This window comes from Vombatus ursinus, unplaced genomic scaffold, assembly GCF_900497805.2.
Source record: "Vombatus ursinus unplaced genomic scaffold, bare-nosed wombat genome assembly UNPS02014779.1, whole genome shotgun sequence".
Taxonomy (NCBI): Eukaryota; Metazoa; Chordata; class Mammalia; order Diprotodontia; family Vombatidae; genus Vombatus; species Vombatus ursinus.
The window spans coordinates 58667252-58690157 of record NW_020954557.1 but is presented as its reverse complement, the minus strand read 5'-3'; the positions used below and the strand labels follow the sequence as shown (position 1 = coordinate 58690157).

At 38.4% G+C, this 22906-nt stretch overlaps 1 protein-coding gene across 1 annotated transcript in view; it reads right to left on the bottom strand.

Moving 5' to 3' along the window:
• PLA2R1 (phospholipase A2 receptor 1) overlaps nucleotides 1-22906 on the bottom strand; it is a 166545-nt gene that overhangs the window by 52508 nt on the left and 91131 nt on the right. Inside the window, exons 10-11 of the mRNA XM_027866204.1 lie at nucleotides 22311-22423; nucleotides 10969-11138 (exon numbers count right to left, since the gene is read on the bottom strand). Coding sequence (XP_027722005.1) covers nucleotides 10969-11138; nucleotides 22311-22423 — 283 coding nt within the window. The remainder of the gene's footprint in view (nucleotides 1-10968; nucleotides 11139-22310; nucleotides 22424-22906) is intronic.

Below are 22906 nucleotides of genomic sequence, written 5' to 3'. Positions count from 1 at the left end.
GAATTTCATCTCAACATTTATAGCCTTTTGTGTGTGTGTGTGTGTGTGTGGCAAATGGGATTAATTGACTTGCCCAGGGTCCCACAGCTAAGTGTCAAGTGTCTGAAGTGGCATTTGAACTCAGGTTCTCCAGACTCCAGGACTGGTGCTCTACCCACTGTGTCACCTCGCTGCCGCTCATTTATAGGCTTTCAGAGGAGGAAATGATCCTAGAAATTATCTAACTAAATCTTCGTTTTTACATATAAGAAAATGGGAGTCAGAGAGGAAGGGTGACTTGTACAATGTCACACAGCTAACAAAAGAGCCAAGGCCAGAATTCAAGGATCTGATCATCTGCTCCAGTCCTTTACCCACTGCATTTTGCTGTCTCCCCAGCTGCCATGCCCTCAGTGTGGGCATGTAGAAAGCAGAGGAAGTAAGTATATATAGTCAGCCATTTCTATCTATAGGGGATTTATAACTTGAGGTTTCTTCACTTGGAGTATACTGGCTAAAATACATTCCCTAGCTAGATTGAAGGCCTTATGGGAAATGCTGGACTGCTGGAAATATATCTTCAATTTCATTATGGAAGCTGGGACTTTACAGCAGAAAAATCTTGCCTATAGGTTGGAAGAAAAAAAAAAAACCCAGAGTTTTTACAGAGCATTAGAATCAGCAAATTTAAAATGTAATATACTTTTTTTTTGTTAGTCTTGCATTTTGTCTCACTTTTCTCTATAAGGCAGTGATTAAATAGCTTTGGTTTTAGACACTGTAGAAATCCAACTCATCTTCATTACTGAAGAAAGGAGATGTTTGTAAACCACTATGAAGATGAAAAGTGCTGTATGAGTGTTATTGGTATTTTAAAGTGGTTACGTTAATGGAACATTTGACCTAAATTTTAGACACTCAGCCCCTAAAGAGGCTGTAAAGTGGTACAATAAAGGGAGGCTGGGCTAAGGGAGATACAAACTGAATTTACAATCCCATATCATGGTGATGCTTGCAAAGCTAAATAAGAAGCATAGGACGTAGCAAATAAAAAAGTCAGCAGAGTTTCTTCTCTTAGTTGAAGGGATATTTCTCAAGTTTGATAACTCCCTCAAGAAGAGAAGAAAACCTCAGGAAGTTTGGACTGCAGTTTGTAATGCTAGAGCAGGAGAGGCATCCCTAGTTTTCATTCACATTTTCTTCTCTCCCCACATCTTTCCCCCCATACTCCTCTAGGTACTAAACAAAGATGAGAGGAGAGGGACAGACAATATCATGTAGGTAAGAATGAAGCAAATTTTAGTCAATTTGAAAAGTTAAAATGTAAAGCTGGATGAGCCACTTACTCCATGCCCTAAACCTAGAGGATAGGACATAGGATAGGTTGTTTTGATGAGAGTAAGGAGTTGAGAAGATGCTGGAGCATAGGAGTATTCAGGGACAGCTAGCCTGGGACAGGTGCTACAGCACTGGGGCCTTGGGAAGCTGAGTCAACATGAGGACAATGGTTGTGTAGGTGTGACACATAAAAACTTGGGTGTAGTACAGTGGACAGAACAGCAGGTCAAGAATCAAGCAGGCTGGATTCAAGTCCTGACTCTGCCACTAACTAGAAGGGTGACCTTGAAATTGCAGGAAAGGAAAGCCTCCAAAGCTCATTCCAAGTCTCCCCAGTTACTTGTGCTCCTTGGCCATTTCATGGGTTCTGCGTAGGGTTATGTTTGGGCTTAGGTCAATCTGGACTTTTATCAGATTGGAGATTACCTAACACCTGAGTCATGGGAGGCAAATGATATAGGAAACCCAAAGAATCTTGCAGTGAAGACAGAGCTTAACAAATGTCTTCCATGAGAGTCCTCAGGGTCCTTGCCAAAGTCACCTGCCCTAATGAAGGCTGCATGTCAGTGGACTTTCCTTCTAAAGTGGACATGATCCTTTGGTCAACCACAGTGCTTGAACAAGCACAAGACCCTAATGAGAAGGAAATCCAGACATGAACATGACTATGTAACCTCTGTGTGTCTCATTATTTTCCATCGATTAACACAAACTTTTCTGAACACAGTCACGCTCCCTATAAACATCTATTCCTTTGGGGCATTTCTACTGATGAATCATCTTCTTCTTTCTCCAAAGCCAACAACCTCCTCATCTTCCAAGGATGATTTAGATGACCCTCTTGGTAAATGTTACCAGGGTTGCAAGCTTACAAATTTTCTGAGGGAAATCCAAGATGCATCTTCTCTGAATTCTAGCTTCTAACACAACTCCTGGCTACTCTTTGAAACTCCATCCCCCTCCTTGCTTTTATCTCTCCTGGATGCCTTCATTGTTTCTCCACAACAGTGGAGTAGCCTTGAAGGTTACTTCATTGCTTCCCATTCTGTCTATATTATTTAGTTGTGCACCTTATACAGTGACAACTCTGCAGAAAGGCCTTACCATTCTCTCTCTTCCTTTTCCCTTCACCTATTATCTTTCAATCTTATTTTTCATCTATTTTTTCAGGCTTCCTTCAAGAGACTGCCAGAACTTTCCCTTTGAGATCAATCTCTATTTCTAGATTGAGAACAACTAAACTTTCCCTGAGTCCCAGATCCTGTTCTTTGCCATGTTAGAGTGTGAGAAAGTCCATCCTTACTACTGAATCCATGACTGCCCACCATATCTTCCAAGGCCCAATTGAAATTTTAAAAAAAATCTATTTATCCATTACAAATGTTTTTTTTTCCTTTTTCTGATTCCAGAAAGGAATTCCATCCTTTGATGGTCAACAGAGATGGCAATCAATTTAATTCAATCCAAGTGAACCTACAACACTGTAAGCTTCTTTTGATGGCAGGAACCATGTCTTATTTGTCTTTATATTATTTTGGGCCTTGCATTTAGTAGACACTTAACATAAGGATGTCTTGCATTATGTTACCCTACCCAAAATCATTTCACAGTGATATTCATAGGTTCATAGGCTTTAGAGGTGGAAAGGACCTTAAAGATGAATTTAGTTCAGTACCTTTGTTTTTCAAATGACAAAATTGTGGTTGCAGTTAAATGTAGATAGCCCAAGGTCATTCAGGTAGTAAGTAGCAGAGATGAGCTTAGGATTCCATTAAAAAAAATATAAGAAAATTTGACCACAATATGGTAATAGAGTTCTAACATCATTTGGACAATCAGATGGCCAGTGACAACCTGAGCTAATTGTTCCTTTATGTTGTTTTGCACAACTTTGTACTTTTGCAGACCTAATTAACAATGTTGCATGTAAAGATTTGTTCAACGAGTGAATGAAATGGGGAAAATTTGTGTCTACCACTATGAAGTTAGTTATTCATAGGAGGATGTTAGTGACTTCTTCGAAACATTTAGTCTGACTTGGCTGTCAAGATGATGTTTATATCTTAGAATAAGGAGATTTTAATCCATGAAGACCTCAAGATCAATTTGTTCAATCAGAAAAAAAAATCACACTCTGGGCCTTTATTCCATTTTCTACCTTGCTTTCTATCTCCTCACCAAATTTCTATTCTATGGGAAGGAAGCAGGGCAGTAAATACTCTTTGGGTGACTCTTGAAATGGGATTGGATCTAACATAAATTGATCTTTCCTTCATAGCTACCAAAAGTAGATAAAAAAGGGATAAGAAAGAATAGAAAACTTTAATGAAATTTACTTTTGAAAAACGGGGCTTTTTCATAAAAGCATCAATTTTTGTGAGGTTGGGGGAACTCTAAGAAGTCCCTCCGACTTTCTTCTTCCTGATGTAAGAATCCTCTACACGACATCTTTAAGAAATTATCTCATTCAGTCTCTCCCTAAACAATTCCGGTGTTAAGGAAACTCAGGATCGTGAGGAGCTCCTTCCTTTATGGTTCACTGCTAATTGTAAAAAAGTTCTTCCATTTTGAAAGACTTGAGAACTTGATCAACACAATGATTAACGATGATTTCAGAGGTAATGGACTGATACGCAGAATGAGACACATCTTTCGGGACAAGGCCATTATGAAGATTTGCTGTGCTTGAATATGCACATTTGCTACAAAGATTTTGTTTTTCTGTTCTGTTCTCCCCACCCCTTCCTGAGGGAGGGGGAAGGGAAAGGGAAGGAAAAAATTTATTTTTTTTAATTTAAAAAAAGAAGAAAAAAGCTCTTAAGATACATTGCACCCCAAACAACTACCCTATAGCTTCTATCCATTAATCCCAGTTTTGCCTTATAAAACTAGAGATTAAATCTAATACCTTTTCCGCACAAAAGTCACTGACATATCTGAAGATATTGATCACAGGTTTTATATTCTGCAGCCTAAACAACACTAGGTGGTGTAGTGGATAAAGGAAGACTCATCTTCATGAGGTCAAATCTGACCTCAGATACTTACTAGTTTGTGACTCTGGGCAAGTCACTTTACCCTGTTTGCCTCCGTTTCCTCATCTATAAAATGAACTGGAGAAGAAAATGTCAAACCACTTCAGTTTCTCTGCCAAGAAACCCCAAACGGGGATCACAGAGAGTCAGATAAGACTGAACAACAACAACCACCACCACAACGTTGTTTGTTAATAAGATAAGGTTTTGAGGCCCTTTGGCATTCTGATCAACATCCTCTGTGTGTGCTCCAGGTTGTCAACATTCATCTTAAAGTGTAGTTTTCAGGACTTGTATGGACTGACGCTAAGTGAGGTGAGCAGAACCAGGAGCACGTTGTACACAGTAACAGCCACGTTGTGTGAGGACTAACGTTGACAGACTTAGCCCTTCTAAGCAATGCAAGGATCTAAGACATCTCCAAGTATCATGATAGAAAATGCTATCCACATCGAGAGAAAGATCTATGGAGTTTGAATGCAGATCAAAGTATACTATTTGCTCTTTTTTCCCCTTCTTCCGTCTGTTTTATTTCTTCTTTCTTGTGGTTCCTCTTATTGGTTCTAATTCTTCTTTACAATATGACTAATGTTAAAATATGTTTAATAGGAATGTCTATATAGAGCCTATGTAAGATTGTATGTTATCTTGGGGAGGGAGGTGGGGAGGGAGGGGGAGAAAATTTAAAACTCAAAAGCTTATGAAAGTGATTGTTGAAAACTAAAAATAAATTAATAAAAAAACATTTAAAAAAAGTATGGCTTTCAGATCTTTGTAGTTGTTAGTGTTCCCCCTTTCTCAAATTATCTGTAGTTTACTAATCCACATAAATTTATTCCCCAGTTAATTTTAATCTCCTTGAGGGCAGGGATTGTTTTTCATTTTCTTTTTGTATCCTGAGCACCTAGCACAGAGGTGTTTAATTAATGCTTGTTGAATTGAACTGAGTTAAACTGTGAGCTCCTTGAGAGGAAGTACTATTTGAGCCTTTCTTTGTATCTCCTGTGCTTCACACAGTGCCTGGTACAGATGGTTGTTGCTGTTGTTGTCATTGTTGTTGTTCAGTCATTTCAGTTGTGTCTTACTCTCTGTGACTCCATTTGGGGTTTTCTTGGCAAAGATACCACAGTGGTTTGCCATTTCCTTCTGTAGCTCATTTTGTAGATGAGGAAACTGAGGCAAATAGGGTTAAGTGACTTGCCCAGAGTCACACAGCTAGTAAGTGTCTGAGGCCGGATTTGAACTTAGGAAGATGAGTGTTCCTAACTTCACGCCTAGTGCTGTATCCACTGCACCATCTAGCTGCCTGGCGCATAGCAGGTGCTAAATGCTGACTGTCAATGGGATGTCATCTGACTTGTACAGAACACTGCACAGCAGTTATCTTCCTTGTTGTGGACACTGTACTTCTATAGCAGTTGAAGGTATGCTGAATTTGGAGCCAGATGACCTGGGTTTGTGACCCAGCTGTGCTACTTGCTACCTGTGTGGCCTTATGCAAGTCACTTAACCTAAATTCTAGCTCCTAGTTCCTCATCTATAAAAAGATAAGGGTGGATCAGATAGCTTTTAAGGCCCCTTCCATTCTAAATCCATGATCCTGTATTCCTATTAATGTGGTCTAAGATGAAATGGAGTGTTTTTTTTTCTTTTTTGTGACAGTATCTTACACTTGTGACTCACTGAATATGCATTCAAACTAATGATTTTTTTTCACAGTAAAAATGTGGAAGTCAAGTCTCCCTCATCCTGTACCTGTACGACTGATTTTATGTGAATTCCAAATATAGGACTTTAAATTTATACCTATGAAATTTCATTTTGTTAGATTTGGGCTGACGTTCCAGCTTCCTGAATTTTAAAAAAAATCCTTTTTCTGCCACTTAGTGATTTCTTCCAAGCTTCATGTCACCCACAGTTTGACAAGCATACTATACTTGTCTTCATCCAAGATGCGCATAAAAATGATGAAAAGAAACAAACCAGAGAAGCAGAGCTCCTGCAGACCTACTTCTTGACTAATACTGATCCTTCATCAGTGGTCTTTGTCCAATGAGCTACAAATTGTCCTGATCCTTCCAGGTGGAGGAGATCACTTCGCTTCCCAATCTCTCATGCCTCCATGCTTGGCCTCAACTCTCTCATGTTCTCATTCTTATAGAAACATTTTAATGTTTTAAAACATGCCTCATTCTGATTTATATTATGGCTTTTTGTCACATTCCATCATTGGAATATTAGTCCATCAGGATGAGGACAATATAATTTTTCCTCTTTCTTTCTACAGCTCCTAACACAGTGCCTTGCAGAATCACAGAATCTCAGAGCTGAAAGGGGTATGGGGCACCATCTGCACCTAGGCAAGAATCATGGCTGACAATATCCCCAAGAGGTCATTCAGCACTGACTTGAAAACCTACAGGAACCCAGAACCTACTACTTCCTCAGGCAGCTTTTTGTACTTTAGGAAAACTCTAATCTTAGAAGTTTTACCTCACACTGAACAGAAATCTGTTTGCAATTTTTAAGTCATTGCTCCTATTTCGGCTTCCTAGAGCCAGACAAGTGTAATTGCCCTTCCATAGGAAAGCCTTTCAGATTCTTGAAAACAGCTACCCTGTTCCCCTAAGTACCCTTTTTCTTCAGTCTAAACATACTCAGTACCTTTAAGTCCTTCCTTCCTGCCTGCCTTTCTCCCTCCCACCCTTCCTTCCTTGCTCCCTCTCTCCTTTTCTTCCTTCCTTCCCTTTCTTCTTTCTTCCCTCCCTCTCTCCTTTTCTTTCTTCCTTCTTTCCTTTTTTTCCCTCTCTTCCTTCCTTCCTCTCTCCTTTTCTTCCTTCCTCATTTCCCTCCCTCCCTCTCTTCTAAGTGGCACTGTGCATGTAGTCGGGAAGATCTGAGGTCAAATACTGCCTCAGATACTTACTGTTTGTGTGACCCTAGGCAAGTTACTTAACCTCTCTCAGCCTCAGTAAAATGGGGGTCATAAGAGTAATTATTTTATAAGATTTTTATGAAGATCAAATTAAATTTTGCATATACACATATATACATATACATATATACACACATATATAGTGCTTTACAAATCTTAAAGCATCATATGAGGAGTTCTTAAATTTTTTTTGGTGTCTTAGACCTCTTTGGCAGTCTGATAAAGCCTAACAATGCCTTCATAGAATACTGTTTTTAAATGCACAAAATCATATATATATATATATATATATATACACACACACACACGCACATATACACACACATACATTATATATATACACATGTGTATGTGTGTATGTGTGTGTATATAGGATCACAAGAAAAAACAAATATATTGAAATAATTATTGAAAGATTAAAAAAAGTTCAGCAATTTCAGGTAAAGTACCCATGAAGTACTATGTAAACATTAGCTATTATTATTATTAAACTGTTTCAGTTGCTCTAGTGAATCCACTTATATCTCTCACTGGCACAGGATTTCCCATTTCTTGGCACCATTGGGTGCATACCTTTATATGCACCTGAGCCATATTCATTGGGACAAAGAGGACTGCTCTTCAGAGACCCCTAGCATCTGCACTCCCAAGATATGTTTGAGAAGGACACAGCTATTGTAGGATGAATGTAAAACAGGTAGCATTTCAAAAATCTTTCTTTTTTCTCTATACAGATAGTGGATAACTTCCAATTTTGCTCACAAAATGCTCTTTGGCACTTTCTCACCTGACCTATTCCTGTCTCCATCAGAGACAAAACACAATTTCATTTTAAAGGTCCAAATCATGTACACAGTGAATTTGAACCGCTAAATCATTGGCCCCATTGTAACTAAGGAAGACCCTAGTTGTAATCACACGTTTTAATCAATACTATTAATTAGTGTGGATCTGAAATATTTCTCCTGGTCAATGACCTGAATTTTTTATTCCTTGTAAAACAGCACATACCACAAATTTGCTTTTTGATTGAAAATGGCAGAACTGTGAAGCCATCACTAGGTGATTATTTTGTTGGTAACATACAAGGTCACTGCTTTGGCTGAGTTTATGAAAAGCAGTCGGCTTCCTGTTCAGTGGTCAATTTATTAGTCAGTCTTGGCTGGATTAAGATTCTGACACAGAGGCTGGGCTAATGGATTCTTTTGTGACAGGTAGAAAAGAAAATGTGATTTAGGGTGGTATCTCTGCAAGCTGCAATTTAAGAGAAAGAGGAAAACACAAGGGCTTTTATATTGCCATTTTCTTCAAAAAGATTTACATTTTCATCTTATTCAGAGACAATTTGCTCACTGTCAATCAGCATCAGCAGCCAAACTGAGCATCACAACAGCATTTTTGCTTAGGGAAAAGGGAAGACAAGTGGTGCCAGTCAAATAAATTACAGCAGAAACTTACTAATGACAGGGAGTTCTGTTATATATTCCAAGTTTTACAAACATGCAAATATGCCTCCTTCTCTTCCCTCCCTCATTCCCCCTCCCCCACTGGCCTCCTGACATAGAAGCCAAGGAATTTTACTTCCCAGAAAACAGTTAATTTATTTTTACATGTGTAGTTCTTTATAACAATGTTCCAAAGTATATTAGAATTGGTGCTTTAGTTTTTATTCAGAGTAAAAATACTTTTATTCTGAATAAAAAATGAAAGTACCATTTTAAATATATCATTTTTTGTAGTTATGATGCTTTGTCCCCCCCCATTTCATTAGTACAGTTCCTCACTTCAGTATAAAACAAGCAAAAATAACACGTATAGATTTGTCAAAATAGTTTTTAAATGAATGAACTAACCCCAAAATATCTGTTAAAATGGCAGCCTACCTACCAATGCTTTGGTAAGGACCAGTAGTTAGTGAGCAAATTAAGACATAAAGAGATATAAAGGAAGATATTAATGAAAAAAGGCTCATTTTTGTTCAATGATTTGCTGTACTTCTTTAGTGTGGTTAAAAAGTTACCAATTTCCACAGTCTTCTTAGACTAATGACAATATATAGCAGTCTAAATCATCTTTCCCCAAACTACTAAATCCTGAATCTAGAAAGAGTGTCACAGACCATGTAGTCTAATTCCCTCACAAAATAACTGGGTTGAAATTCTTTAATTGTACATTCAGCTGATTGAATGGTCTTTGATCGTTCCCTCCTTTACTCATCCTTTTTCTTGAGAGGCTGAGGGGACCTTTCCACATTTTAATAAGGCCTTAAAAGACTGAAGAAGTCAGTCTGGGAGTGAAGATTAGAACCAGAGAATGTTTTCAAATTGGGCCAACCCACCAGGGTTTCTGAACATCAAGGGTCAATTTCATACAAAGTGGATTCTGATGAAACGGAGTTCCCGACCTTAGAACATGGGCAAGCATTGGGGTGTAGAGTCCTAGCGCTGCTTTGGTCTAGCAGTAATTATCCCAACTACTTTGGTCCAGTTACCAAATCTTGCTGATTCTTCCTTCCATTTTCACTGACATTACCCTAGTTCAGACCCCCATTGCTTGTCTGGGTCATGGTGATATTTTTCCCTAACTGCTCATCCCAACTTCTGTCTATCTTGTCACACCTCTAGCCTGTTACTCTTTCTAAAATCCACCCTTCTAGTCTTGTTATTTTTCCAGTCAAAACCCTTCAATGGCTGATCTTTCATCTTCATATCAAATCCAAATTCTTGGAACTTCCTCGATATGACCTCAATTTACTTCTCCAACTCTATTTCCACTACCCACCTACATATATTTTATTCTTCAGTGTCCTATACACACATGATTTCTCCAGTTCCACCTTTGCTAAAACCATTCCTTGGACCTGAAATTACCTCCCTCATATCTCTGCTAGTCAAAATAAAATCTATTTTTTATGCCAATTTCAAAATCACCTCCTCCATGAAGTGGTTTCTGATGCCAACTAAGTAGCACATTGAATAGAGTATTGGACTTAGGGCCAGAAAGATGTGAGTTCAACTCCTGGTTTAGATATGTAATACCTGTGTAAGCCTGGGCAAGTTACTTAAACTCTCTTACAACTTCCTCATTTGTAAAAAGGATAATACTAGTGAATAATGCATAGGATTATTCTGAGAATCAAATGAGTTAATATATATAAAGTAGTGTACAAATCCTACATAAATGCTAACTAGCTATCATTATTATTATAACCCTGGAAGAAAGCTATTTTCCAGTCTTCTGAATTCTCATGATACTTTCTATACAACTCATAGCCTTAGGTACATATTGCCTTATATGATGGCAATATGTGTCCATAGCTTATTCCCCTTTAACTATATTCATATAGGTATAGTAATAGCCCAAGCTCCATGAAGACAAGAGAATAGTTTTGACTCATTTTCTGCATCTGCCAGTGTCTAGAAGAACACCTTGCACATAGAAAGTTCTCAAAAAATAGTTACTAAATGAATGAACTGACCCCAAAACATCTGTAAAGATGGCAGCCTACCTACCAGTCCCTTGGCAAAGACTGGTGGTTAGTGAGTGGATTGTGACATAAAGAGCTTTTAAGGAAGAGAGAAAGGGAATGACTTGATGGATGGAAGAAATTGGGCTAGAAGATCAAAAGAAGCAGCATTAGGGTGAAGAATTCAAGTTTATGTTGCAGTACGTTTTACTCACTTGGTTGATATTTGTTCCAGTTTGTATATTGCACTGGTTCATCCTTTTGCCCTGCTGTTTTCCAAGTGTATTCTCCTGTAACATTTTGGTCTTGAAGAGCTATCCAAAAATAACTGTCCTCCGTTTTTACCACACTACTGATCAAACTGGTAATAAAAGCCTGTTCAAACCTTAATAGGGGAAATGGGAAATGATTATATTAAGTTTCTCAGCAATAAAAAATGGCATTAAAACATAATGAGGTGCACAGAATGGTACCAGAGTAAGCAATTCTGGTGAAACACTTAAAGTACAGAACAGGAAAAATAAATCTGAAAACCCTGAACATGACTAATAAATGCTAAAATGTCAGTCTGATTCCCAGAAATGCAGCAGAGAAAAAAGAATCTGGCCTTTACTTTTCCTGCTAGCATTATGATGATTCTAGCCAGGTCCCTTTTGGGGGAAGGGAAGGGCAGTGGTGGAGGTTACTGCACCACTGGCAGAATCCCTAAGGCATTGTGGTCCCTCCACAAGCCTGGGCCACACACAGAGTCACAGTGCCTGGGTTGAGAGTGGGGAAGGGAGGGGTGGGGAGGAGAGAGGAGGGGTATTACTCCCCCCTGAATAAACACATACTGGCAATTCCAGTGTGTTGACATTAAGTCACTTTCCTCATGCAGGGCACAGTGTAGTGTGTATAACTTTTTTGGCTTTTTTTTTTAATGCATAGAGTTAATAGCCATTTATACAAAAGTACAGATAACCTTGGGAATTAATCCAAGCATGTTTCCCTATTAAAGTGTTCACCAGTTAGCTGACTGCATGGTTTTTGGTTTTGAAATTGCTTCACATATGTTCCCTTCCCTAACACAGATTGAGAGTTGACTTCATCTAACATGTATGTATGTGTGCTTCTGCCTAAATTTTAATAAATCCATATAGATCTCGTGAAGCCCACACACTAGAATAGGAAGATTTTTACTGTGGTTTGCAGTGACAAGAATCCCGTCAGTTCTACTCATTGCATTTTCTCTTTGTCCTGGGTCCAGACCTGTGATTTTATTATTTTAAGAAACTCCTGGTATGGAAACCCCTTCCACTGCTCCAGATTTAAACTCACTTGTGACTTACTATCTTGGAGAGTTATTTGGAACACTGAGAGGTTAAGGGGCTTGCTCATGGTCACACAGCTGCTTTGTCAGAAGTAGGTCTCCTTCACATTAAGGCTTTCCCTCCATGCTGCCTCCCATAGGTAGAAGTGAGTAAATAGGAAATGTTATCAAACTTGGGCACTTAGTTATGAAGCCTATAGCTCAGTTTTACTTGCAAATTCACTCCAGATCAATGGGGATCCCCTGGCCAGAGCTGCACAGTCACTGAAAAGCTGAAGTTTTGTATAACTACCCAGCAGACCTGACAATACAACTCAATAAGGCATTTTATCTTTTATTTTAAAAATATCTGGGTGCTATGGCTTTGTAATCCTTGTCTGTCCCAAAGAAGCAAAGTGACTGCTCACAAAATGAAGGCAATCTCAGAGAAAGGGGGAAGGAAACAGGGCAAAATGGGGTTTCCTTAGGTTTTCCCCTGAATATTTTGGTAATACCAACTAATTAATGGCACTTCATGTTCTGATGCACCAGTGGCTCTTTCTCTTGTAGAGGAAGCTGATTTTTATTTGCATTTGGTGGTTGTGTTCTGTAGCTGTTTTAGCTACTGAATCCTAAGAGATTATTCTTGATATGAGAAAATCATTTCCCTAGGTATTAGTGGTAGCACATTAGACAAGTTATTTCACATGGATGTAAAACTTGACTGAATATATTGTGACTTATTGTGATCTCCCCTCATTTTCATCAGTTTCTTCTTCCAAAAGTGGAAAGCCCAGTGTCCACTTTCCTCTTTGAGACAGATTAGCATGACTGTACCCGACTCAGTGACTGAACTGGGGAGCGACCCAAGACTGCACAGCAAGTCCATGGCATGGCTCAGAGTTCACAGGGTCATTACTCCAAAAGGGGAAGAGACTTTAGAGCCCATCTAGTACAATGCCTCCCCCCCCCTTTTTTTTTTACAGATGAAGAAACTGAGGTCTAGAGAGTTAAGCAGCTTGCACAAGTTCACACCATACAGACAGTAAAAGGCAGAGCTGGGATTTGAAGCCAGTTCAGAGTTCAAGTTCAAGTTCAGAGGGAAAATTCACCATATTTTGCACTGCACCATGCTACCTTCCCAATGCCTAAATTAAAGGTCTACCATTTTAATGACATTATTTATGGATTAGAGGCAATGCGTACACAGAGACAGCTAGTTTCAGATTCCTAAAAATCTGAGTTCAAGCCTTACCTCTGATATAGCAGAGTGACCCTGTATGACCTGCCCAAGACAACTTTTGTGTGTGTGTGTGTGTGTGTGTGTGTGCGTGCGCGCGCACGCGCGCGTGTGCGGCAATTGGGGTTAAGCGACTTGCCCAGAGTCACACAGCTAGTGAGTGTTATGTGTCTGAGGCCGGATTTGAACTCAGGTCCTCTTGACTCCAAGGCTGGTGCTCTATTCACTGTGTCACCCAGCTATCCGAAGACAGCTCTTAAAGACTATCAGTTGCAGAGAAGGTGCTAACTTGCATTGGTAAAGGGAGTTTCCTTTTCCAGGAGTTCCCCATACCAACCAAATCATAGAACTAGTCCCTAATCCTTTACTAATTCCATTTCCTGGGTGCCAATTAAATTATTAGGGAACTATTTAAGTTATTGTAATAACAGTATCCATCAGCTATGGCAATATTGTTCATAATTTTTTTAAAATCTCATTTTACTTTTGTCCTCTTGTATCTGTTTTAGCTCTATTTATTATTATCCAGAAAAGACAAAGAATTATATTAGAGGAAGAGATATTAGAAATCATCTGGTTTAATTCTCATTCTACAGATGAAGAGACCGAGGCTCAGAAAAGAGAAATGACTTGTCATAAGATCATAGACTTTAGGGGTTGTCCACCACCCTTTCTTATAGATGAAGAAATGAGAGATTAAGTGACTTGCACAAGGTTACACAGCTAGTATGTGACAGAGCTGGGGTTCGAAATCTTTGTCAAAATCCTGAACATACTGCCTCATTCTTACCAAATCTACCCAACTAATTAAGGTCTCAGCTGGAACTCAGGTTTCCTGATTCCTAGCCCAGCATTTTTTCTTCTATATAAGCCTTTGACTTTTTGAACAAGCAATGACCCATTTTATATCAGAAATAATGGAGTAATTGGATATAAAACCATAAATTAAATCCTAGAGCATTCAAATCAAACTAGACCTCCAGCTTTCTTATTCCAGATTAAAAAAAGATGGCCCTATTAATGAAAGAAAATGGAGTAAATATGTCTCTTCTAAATATATCTTCTAAGAAAATTAGCTCTAGGTATTCTAATTGATAAAGTAAAAAAGGAATGAATATTTTATCATATTCCTCTCTATACATACTATTGAATAATGACCATTAAGAAGTTATGAAAACTTTGATTTAAGGAAACGAACTATAACCTTAAAAGAGATTCTAAGGTTCTATAATTATTCATATGAGGATATCCCCAAGATTTGATAGAGCTGGTCATTTTGTTTTACTCCATTCAAAGTGTTGTCTGAAATGTTTTGTCAAGCCTTAAAGATAAAAAATTACCACCTGTACCTTCTCTGTTGCTACATATACTATTATTTTGAACTACATCTTTTTTTCTCTAAGGAGTACAATAAGATGATAGTTTTTCATTTTATCTATAAAATCTAAGGGATGAAAATCTGGCACTTGTTTATTTACAAAGGCAATTTTTCTTGGGAAGGCATTCTGGGGCTCAATCAGGGAAGAATGCATTGTTCCAATCAACTCTAAGGTCAGAAAACGAGAAGGTCTCCTTTTCAGGGAAAGCGTTCAAGGAAAATGCACTTTGAGTTGTCATCAATTTGAAATTTAAAGTTGTTGCCTAGAGTGATTTATTTTCGAACTGCTCATAAAAAAAAATTCTGAAGACATTGATATCTCTTGAAAAGACCTGCATCTTATTCTGTTTTTCAAAAAGAACTTTAAGACATTCTGTGCTTTCTAAAGTCTTAGCATCATGTAAAGAAGCACTTTATTACTTGGATTATCGACTGCAATGTCCAAAATAAACCAAAGTATTTCTGATCCATGGAATGAATACTGCTCAACTACCTTCTGGTGAAATAATATTTTTTCTTCTATGAACTAAAAAGCCACTAGTATGGCAAGAAAGAGATTAAACATATTAAAGGAATTCTCCCCAGTCAATTATCAAACATAACACACATAGCAGTGTACCAGGCACTGGGCTAGGCAATTGCCAGAAATCAATTTGTTATTGTAATTATTCCTTTTTAAGAGTTGTCCTTTATGGGTGAAGATAAAACTGATCCACAATCAGCAGGATGTGATCTCTGAGCTGAGCAATTTCTTTTGGACTTCTGAAATCAAATAGCAGGTTGGTACATATTTTTGAGGCGCTTTTATTACTGAACCCCTACATAAAAGAATCCTGTCCCCTTTCTACTCTCTATTGGACAAACAGGGGAGGTTGCTTTTCTTTTTCATTTTCAAGGGGATCCAAAAGATAATTTCTTCTTATTCCCCCAATCCATCAATCCTATTCTGCTTCATTTCTATCCTTACCAAGTTGTGATCCCAGGTCCTCGTTTCAATAATTCCTTCTTCTCTGCCCTGGAATCCTTGCTTCTGCTGTCTCCCACTGTTCCTTCTCTGCTAATCTTCAACTCTTGCTAAATTACAAAATGGTGCCGTCTGGATTCAATAGAAATTTGTGTGTTTAACCTTCCCTGGACTCACACTATTGATTAGCAATCCTTTTATTCATCTCTAATTAACTATCACATCCCCCACATTGGCTTTTCTAAATACTCTCCCTTCTCCTCCAGCTTCCAACTCCATTTTTTATACCTTAACCCTCAGAAATTCTTCTTTCCTTTACGTTAACCATGAGGACTGAGACCATGCAACATTAAATTGTTCAATTTGTCTCCTCTACTCTTTAATTCATCCTTTGCTCCTTCCATTTAGCTTTAGAGGAACAAGTGATCCTGCTGCTTACCAAGGCTAACCCTTAACCTGTATCATAGATTCCTACATCTCATTTTCTTTATGACCTTTTTCTGTTAATCATTCCTTCTCACTAATGCACTTCTTCCCCTCAATCTACTGGCATATTCAAGTCTCCTTCTCCTTAAAAACCTCACCTTAATCTTGACAGGCCCAATATTTTATCTCTTCTTCTCACTGCTAAAAGAGTAGTTCATACTTGATGCTTCATTTCCTTGCCACACAGCTTCTCATAAAGCCTTTGTAATTTGTCTTCCATTCCTACCACACCACTGAAACTTCTCTTTCCAACATCTCTATCACCCAATCCAATGGCCTTTCGGTTCTCATACTTCCTGATATCTCTGCAGCATGGAACACTATCTTCTGCCTTGGCTTGAGCAACACTGCACACATAATTCCCCTATTTCCTCTTAGTATCCTTTTTTTGATCTTCTTTTTTGGCTCCTCATTCTCTCCTCCCAACCATTAAATCTGGATAGCCTCAAATCATCCTACCCTTGTCCCTCTTCTGTTTTTTCATTCTTTCCTTTATTTCCCTGGCTTCAATTATCCCCTCTATGAAGATTACTCTTAGCAAGTTATGAATGACAAACCATTCAGAATTTACTCTTTCTTTCTTCTTCTTCTTCTTCTTCTTCTTCTTCTTCTTCTTCTTCTTCTCCCTCTTCTCCCTCCCTCTCTCTCTCTCTCTCTCTCTCTCTCTTCACTCACACACACACACATACACACACACACACACACACACACAATTAGAGCTACTGGTTATAGTTTTAACTTGCCCTAATAATAATTTCCTTTTTCAAAAGGTGAAGGAAATGATAAGGGGAACTTCTATTTTAAATCTGATGCAGAGCCATATAGCGGAAGCTGTCTGCTTAAGTGGAAATGATAAAGTGGCCACTCTATCTTGGAATTCAAGAGAGGAGAGGAAAGCCAAATAGAATGTTAATGTCACTCTAGGTTTTGGTAGGGTAGATTTCAAAGGGTTCAGAGAAAAGAGGAGATGAATCCCAGAGCCTAAAAGTCTATAGAAGATGTTGGAACAGGAATAAAAGTTTGAAAGAAAAAACAGTCACCAAGCTGATGAGGAAGAAAAGGTGCAAGTACTACTTAAAGTCATCCATGCAGTTTCATAGGGCACTTACCAACTAGCTCATGCTTTTACTGTATCTCACTTCTGGCCATACCACTGCACTTCTAATGTATTCCCTCTAGTTCCAGTTTCCTTTCTTCTGACCTGGACTATTGCCAGTCTCCGAATTGCTTTTCCTCTCTAACTGGTTTACCCACTTCCTAATCCATCCTTTGTAACACTGATCAATAATCTTTCTAAAACAACGTCCCCCTGTTTCTCCTCTTACTCAAGGGCCTTTAGTAGTTCCCCCTTGTCTACTGAATGGAATTTAAAATTCCTGATCCTGTCATTCAAAGCCTTACAGTGATCTGGCTTCAACTTGCCTTTCAAGTTTTAACTCATATTGCTACTCTTTCCATTCCAATTAAACTGCACTATCCTCTTCCTCCAATCTCATTCTGTCCCCTACCATGTCTGTACTGTCTGTGTTATGGGGGAAGACTGTCCTACTCTGTCTCCATTTGTTGAAGTTCTTTTGTTTCAAGTTCCAACTGGGATGCCACCTCCTCCGTGACATTTATTTGACTCTTCCAGATTTAAAAAGACCTCTCCACCCTCTAGCTGGTCTAATCCTTGGTACTCAGCCCATTCTCCCTTGTATCACCCATTATTTGGGCATATGTCTTCTCCTCTCCTCAATAAACTTCTTGAAAGCAAAGCCTGTGTTATATCCCATAAAACTCTTTCTAATAACCCCAGTTATTAGTGCTAGGTGGTGAAGTAGAGAGAGCTCTGGACTTGGAATCATGAAGAACTGAGTTCAAATCTGTCCTCAGACACTGATGAGCTTTATGACTCTGGGAAAGTGACTTAATAATTTTGTGTTTCAGTTTTCTCCTCTGTAAAATGGGAATAATAATAGCACCTAACTCCCAGGGTTGTTTAGAGGATAAAATGAGACAATATATGTAAAATGTTTTGCAAACTTTAAAGTGCTATATAAAGATAGCTTTTATTTATTTTGTATTTATACACATAGTTATTTATGTATATAGCTATTTATGGTTTATCTATCATCTATTTATTTATCCATCCTTATGCATGTTTTATTATCCCTTGTAAAATGTTAGCTGTTCAAGGGAAGGACTGTTGCATTTTTTACCTTTATATCCCCAGAACCAAACACACTGCCTTGTACATAGTAGGCACTTAATTAGTGTTTATTCAACAGAACTGAATTAAATATCTGTGTTTCCAGACTTTGCACAAATTCCTATTATTGAATACATGCCTACTGACTATTGACCTCTGAGTCTAGTAGAACTCTGAAGCTGTGGCTGTTATATTTGATATGGTATTAGAAGAGAAGTATGCTATTACAGGAAATATCCTGAAATCGGTGTGTGGGGTAGAAGAAAAAAATTACTGGACAAAGAAATCAAATACAAAGCTAAGATTAATTGATATGTTACAAGATCATTTCTATCTGTTGCTAAAGAGCTGCAGAGAATCAAATGTCACGTGGATTTTGGTTGCCCAGTATTTCATGGCAGACTGATTCAAAATGTAGCTGTACGTGCAATGTGATAATCGACCATGGCAACCTTGGAGCTCATATGAGTACTTCTGCCTTTGTGGTCTCTCTATGAGCAGAGCAGCAAAGCCTGAAAGATGTCTGTTAGCAATTTGTATAAAGGAGTAATTCAGTTACATCTTCCTTCCCTTATTTTCCTGAACAAAGGGTTAAAGAAAAAAAAAGCCAGGACTGAGAGTTGTCCAGATAACAAAAGAACTAAGTAATTTGGAGCAGGTGGTTCTAATTGTACCCATCCAACCTGCCACTCACTTGTGCAGAAGGGTGGAAAATCCATTAGTAACTGAGCCAGGGTATGCTAGTGAGAGACAGGAGTGACTCTACCTCACTCAGGAAATCTGTAATAGGGAAAAATGATTGTCAAAAGCACTGGTGGACAACTCCTCCGAATCACAGGATTTTAGTGTCAAAAGAAACCTTAAAGGGCATCTAGACAAAACTCATCATTTTACAGAGGAGGAAACTGAGGCCCAGAGAGATGAATTTGCTCAAAATCACAGAGGGGGTTGTCTAGTTCTGCAGAACTACTGAGTGGAGTCTTCATTTTCTCCTAACTTTTCTCAATAAAAAATTGTTATTAAAAATGTAAGACCAAAAGCCCTAGTGGCATTTCAATTCTGCTGCTAACATGTCCTTGTTTTGGACTGAGAGGCAGCTGGATGTGACAGAAAAAAGACACACTAAGAGTCAGGAGAACCTGGGTTCTAAGTCTGCCACCGCCACTGATTAACTGGAAGGACCCTCAGCAAGTTGACTTTACTGGGCCACGATTTCCACATCTGTAAAATGAGCGGCCTAGAGTAGATAATCAAAATTGGCTTAAAGCTGGCTTGGCCTTAAAAAACAAACTTTCAAGAGAATCAAGCACAAAATTCAGAAATTTTGGTCCACTTACATCACACCCCTTTGACAAATTTTGAAGATATCAACATACTAAAATGATTCTGACACTCTGAGAGGCAGCTTGGTGTAGTGGTTCAAGGGCTAGCCTCAGGGGCCAGTAAGACCTAGGTTCATACTGACTGACACACATAGGCTGTGTGGCTCCATCACTTAACCTCTCAGTGCTCTAACTTTTCAGGTGTGTTTTGGTCACATCTGACTCTTTGTGAACTCATTTGGGGTTTTCTTGGTAAAGATACTGAAGTGATTTGCCATTTCCTTCTCCAGCTCATTTTACCGATGAGGAAACTAAGGCAAACAGGGTTAAGTGACTTGCCCAGGGTCACACAGCTTCTAAGTGTCTGAGGCCAGATTTGAACTCAGAAAGATAAGTCTTCCTGATTTCAGGTCTGGTGCTCTATGCACTATGGCACCACCTAGTTGCCCTAAGCAATTCTCTAAGGCTACATACAAGTTGCAGGGAAGATGCCAACCTGTATTGATAGAGAGTTTTCTTGATCAAAGAAATCACAAAGTCTATCCCTATTCCTGTCCTGATATTTTATGACATCTTCATGTTGCTCCTACTTGGTTTTTAGAGAATGAGGACTTTCAGCTTCACCAGAATGCTTCTGAAATTATGTCATCTAGACACTATGCATTTAGTCTATCCTACAGCCGTTGTAGAATCTTGGGCAAAATCCCCTAAGCCTCTCTAACAGTAATCATAATAACAACTAGCATTTATTTGTAGGGTATTGTAGAGCTTACAAAGTGCCTTACAAATATGACCTCATTTTATCCTCACAACATCCCTAGGTAAGTGTTACTATTATCCACATTTACAAGATGAGGAAATTGAGGCATACAGAAATCAAGTGACTTGCCCAGGTTCACACAGCTAGTAAGCATCTAAGATCAAATTTGAACTAAGATCTTCCTAACTCCAGGCCCGGCGCTCTATTGATTCACCACCTGACTGCCTAAATCCACAATTCTGCTCAAGAGTTATTTAATGGAGATGATCAGAATGACTCTAGGAGTACTCTTCAGTATCTGAGCCCAGATTTGAACTCAGGTCTTCCTGACTTCAAGTACAATGTTCTAGCCACTGTGCCACCTAGCTAACTCTACTCCCTGACTAGAACATTCGTGGAGGGAGCTTCCTCACCCGGGAGTTCTTTATAGAAATATAATCACAGGTCTAGTCCCTGTCCTTCAATTATCTTCATACGACTGAGCTTCATTTGATACAAAAATGTGGCCACTGTATACATGTGTCTTGTCTTCCCAGAGAGATAGTAAGCCTTACCAGAGCAGGGACTATGTTTTTAGTTTTATTTTTATCTCCCCTCATGCTTGATACAGTGCTTCACTTACAGAGGATGTTTTTATGTCTGTTTAAGTGTTCACGTTACTTTCTTTTTGGTCAAAGAAAACAGCTTTTTTTTCCTAATAGGATTAATTCTTCACTTCTAGGAGAAGAGAATCAAAGTGTAATTACTAAAAAAGTAACTTTGTAGATCAGATTCCTTGACTAGTTCACAAAAGTATATGGAAGAATGAAATACATTTATTTTTTGGACTTGGCCAATGCAGGAATTTGTTTTGTTTGACTGTGTATATCTGTTACTGGGATTTTATCTTTTTTTCTTTTTCAATGGGTGTGGGAAGGGAAAGAGGTTGTGAGAGGAAAGAAAATAATTTTTTCTTAATTGAAAAAATGAAATTCATTTTTTTAAAAAAAATTAGGAGTTGTAGAGCATAAGAAGTCTTCCCACAACTTATGCAATTGCTAGATATATAAGTAAGTAGAATCCGAGGGACAAAATCAGCATGGGTTGCTATATTGCCTGAAGTCAAAGGTTGGAATGGTGCCATGATTTTGCATTGGCCCCATTCTAGTGGTTCTCCCTGTCAAATGTTTTAGTGGTCAATCTTTCAATCCCTTCCCCTTTGCCCTAATCACTGCTCCCCATGGCATTTAGAAAAGGGACAACCACATCTGCAGCTATCATGCTGTTACTACTATTTGTCATACATTAAATTGTTCTCATTTGTTAGGAGTTACACAAAAAGCATAAAGGGCACCCTTTCTCCTTCAATGTCAGGAAGATACTTTTCCCAGGAAAGACTAGAAGTAAGTTACAGTAGATGCTTAAGAGGTGACTGGGAGGCATTTGAACATTTCCATATTAGTCATTATTTCCTTTTGCTATTCTAACAATTTTTTAAAAATATGATTAGAATCAAGAAAAGTGTTATACTTAATAGAGAATAATTTTTAAATTGCATATATGTTTTACATAAGCAAGTAATTAAGTAATGAAATCCAAAATTCAGCTGAATTTATTAGCAGGATTGGAAAGAATAATATTAAGGCTCTGTAAAATACCTAATAAATCTTTATGGAATGTTAAGAGACTGAAATATTAAAATATTTGCATTAGCATTTGTTACTATAAAATCAATTTAGGAATAGCCTTTTTATGATTTCAGCTAATCTTGGCCAAAGAAATTGCAACTGTGGTACAAAACAAGCATTTGCTGTTCATCAAGAGTGGATCATAAAGCATCTGGAGCAGCTGGAACAGCTGGAGCTGATCTCTTGCAGTAGCAAAGGCCTCTTTTTTTTTTTTTGGCTTGGTGTCGCAGTTGTGTTTCTGTTAAAAAAGCATTATTCTACCTGTTGGTAACTGTTACAAGTGAAGGAGGACAGTAATAGCCACTGGAAGCGTGTTCAAAACTTCGACGGATTGGGTCAATTTTGTAACAAAATCCACCATGTCTTTCCCATCCCTTAAAAAAGGAAATATAAAATCAGGGAAACAACAGTGATTTGGTTATCAAGTAAGAGCCCTTCTAAACTCAGCTCATTCGTGACCTCTTATGACTTCCTTTTCTATACCCACAAACCCATCTGCAAATTGTCTCCCAGCTTTTATGTCCATATCCAGAACAATCTAATGTCATTTAGTCCTTCCTCTATTGATTCACTGCCATTAACATTATAGTTATTTGAGGCACTATCTTGAAACTTGCCTAAAGCAAATGAAAATGGAGGAAATAACTCCCCCCCCTCCACCTCCCCAAACCCCCAACAATAAATACAACACCACAAAAATGGAAATCAGATCAAACCTGATCCTTGGATTGTTTTTTTTGTTTGTTTCCTACCTTGGAAAAGGTTAAGAGATAGCATAGCAGCCCTGTCAGAATGCATGCATTTCCAAATAATTCCAGGAGTGAGTGGTGACAATCATTTATTTCTCTCCCACGTCC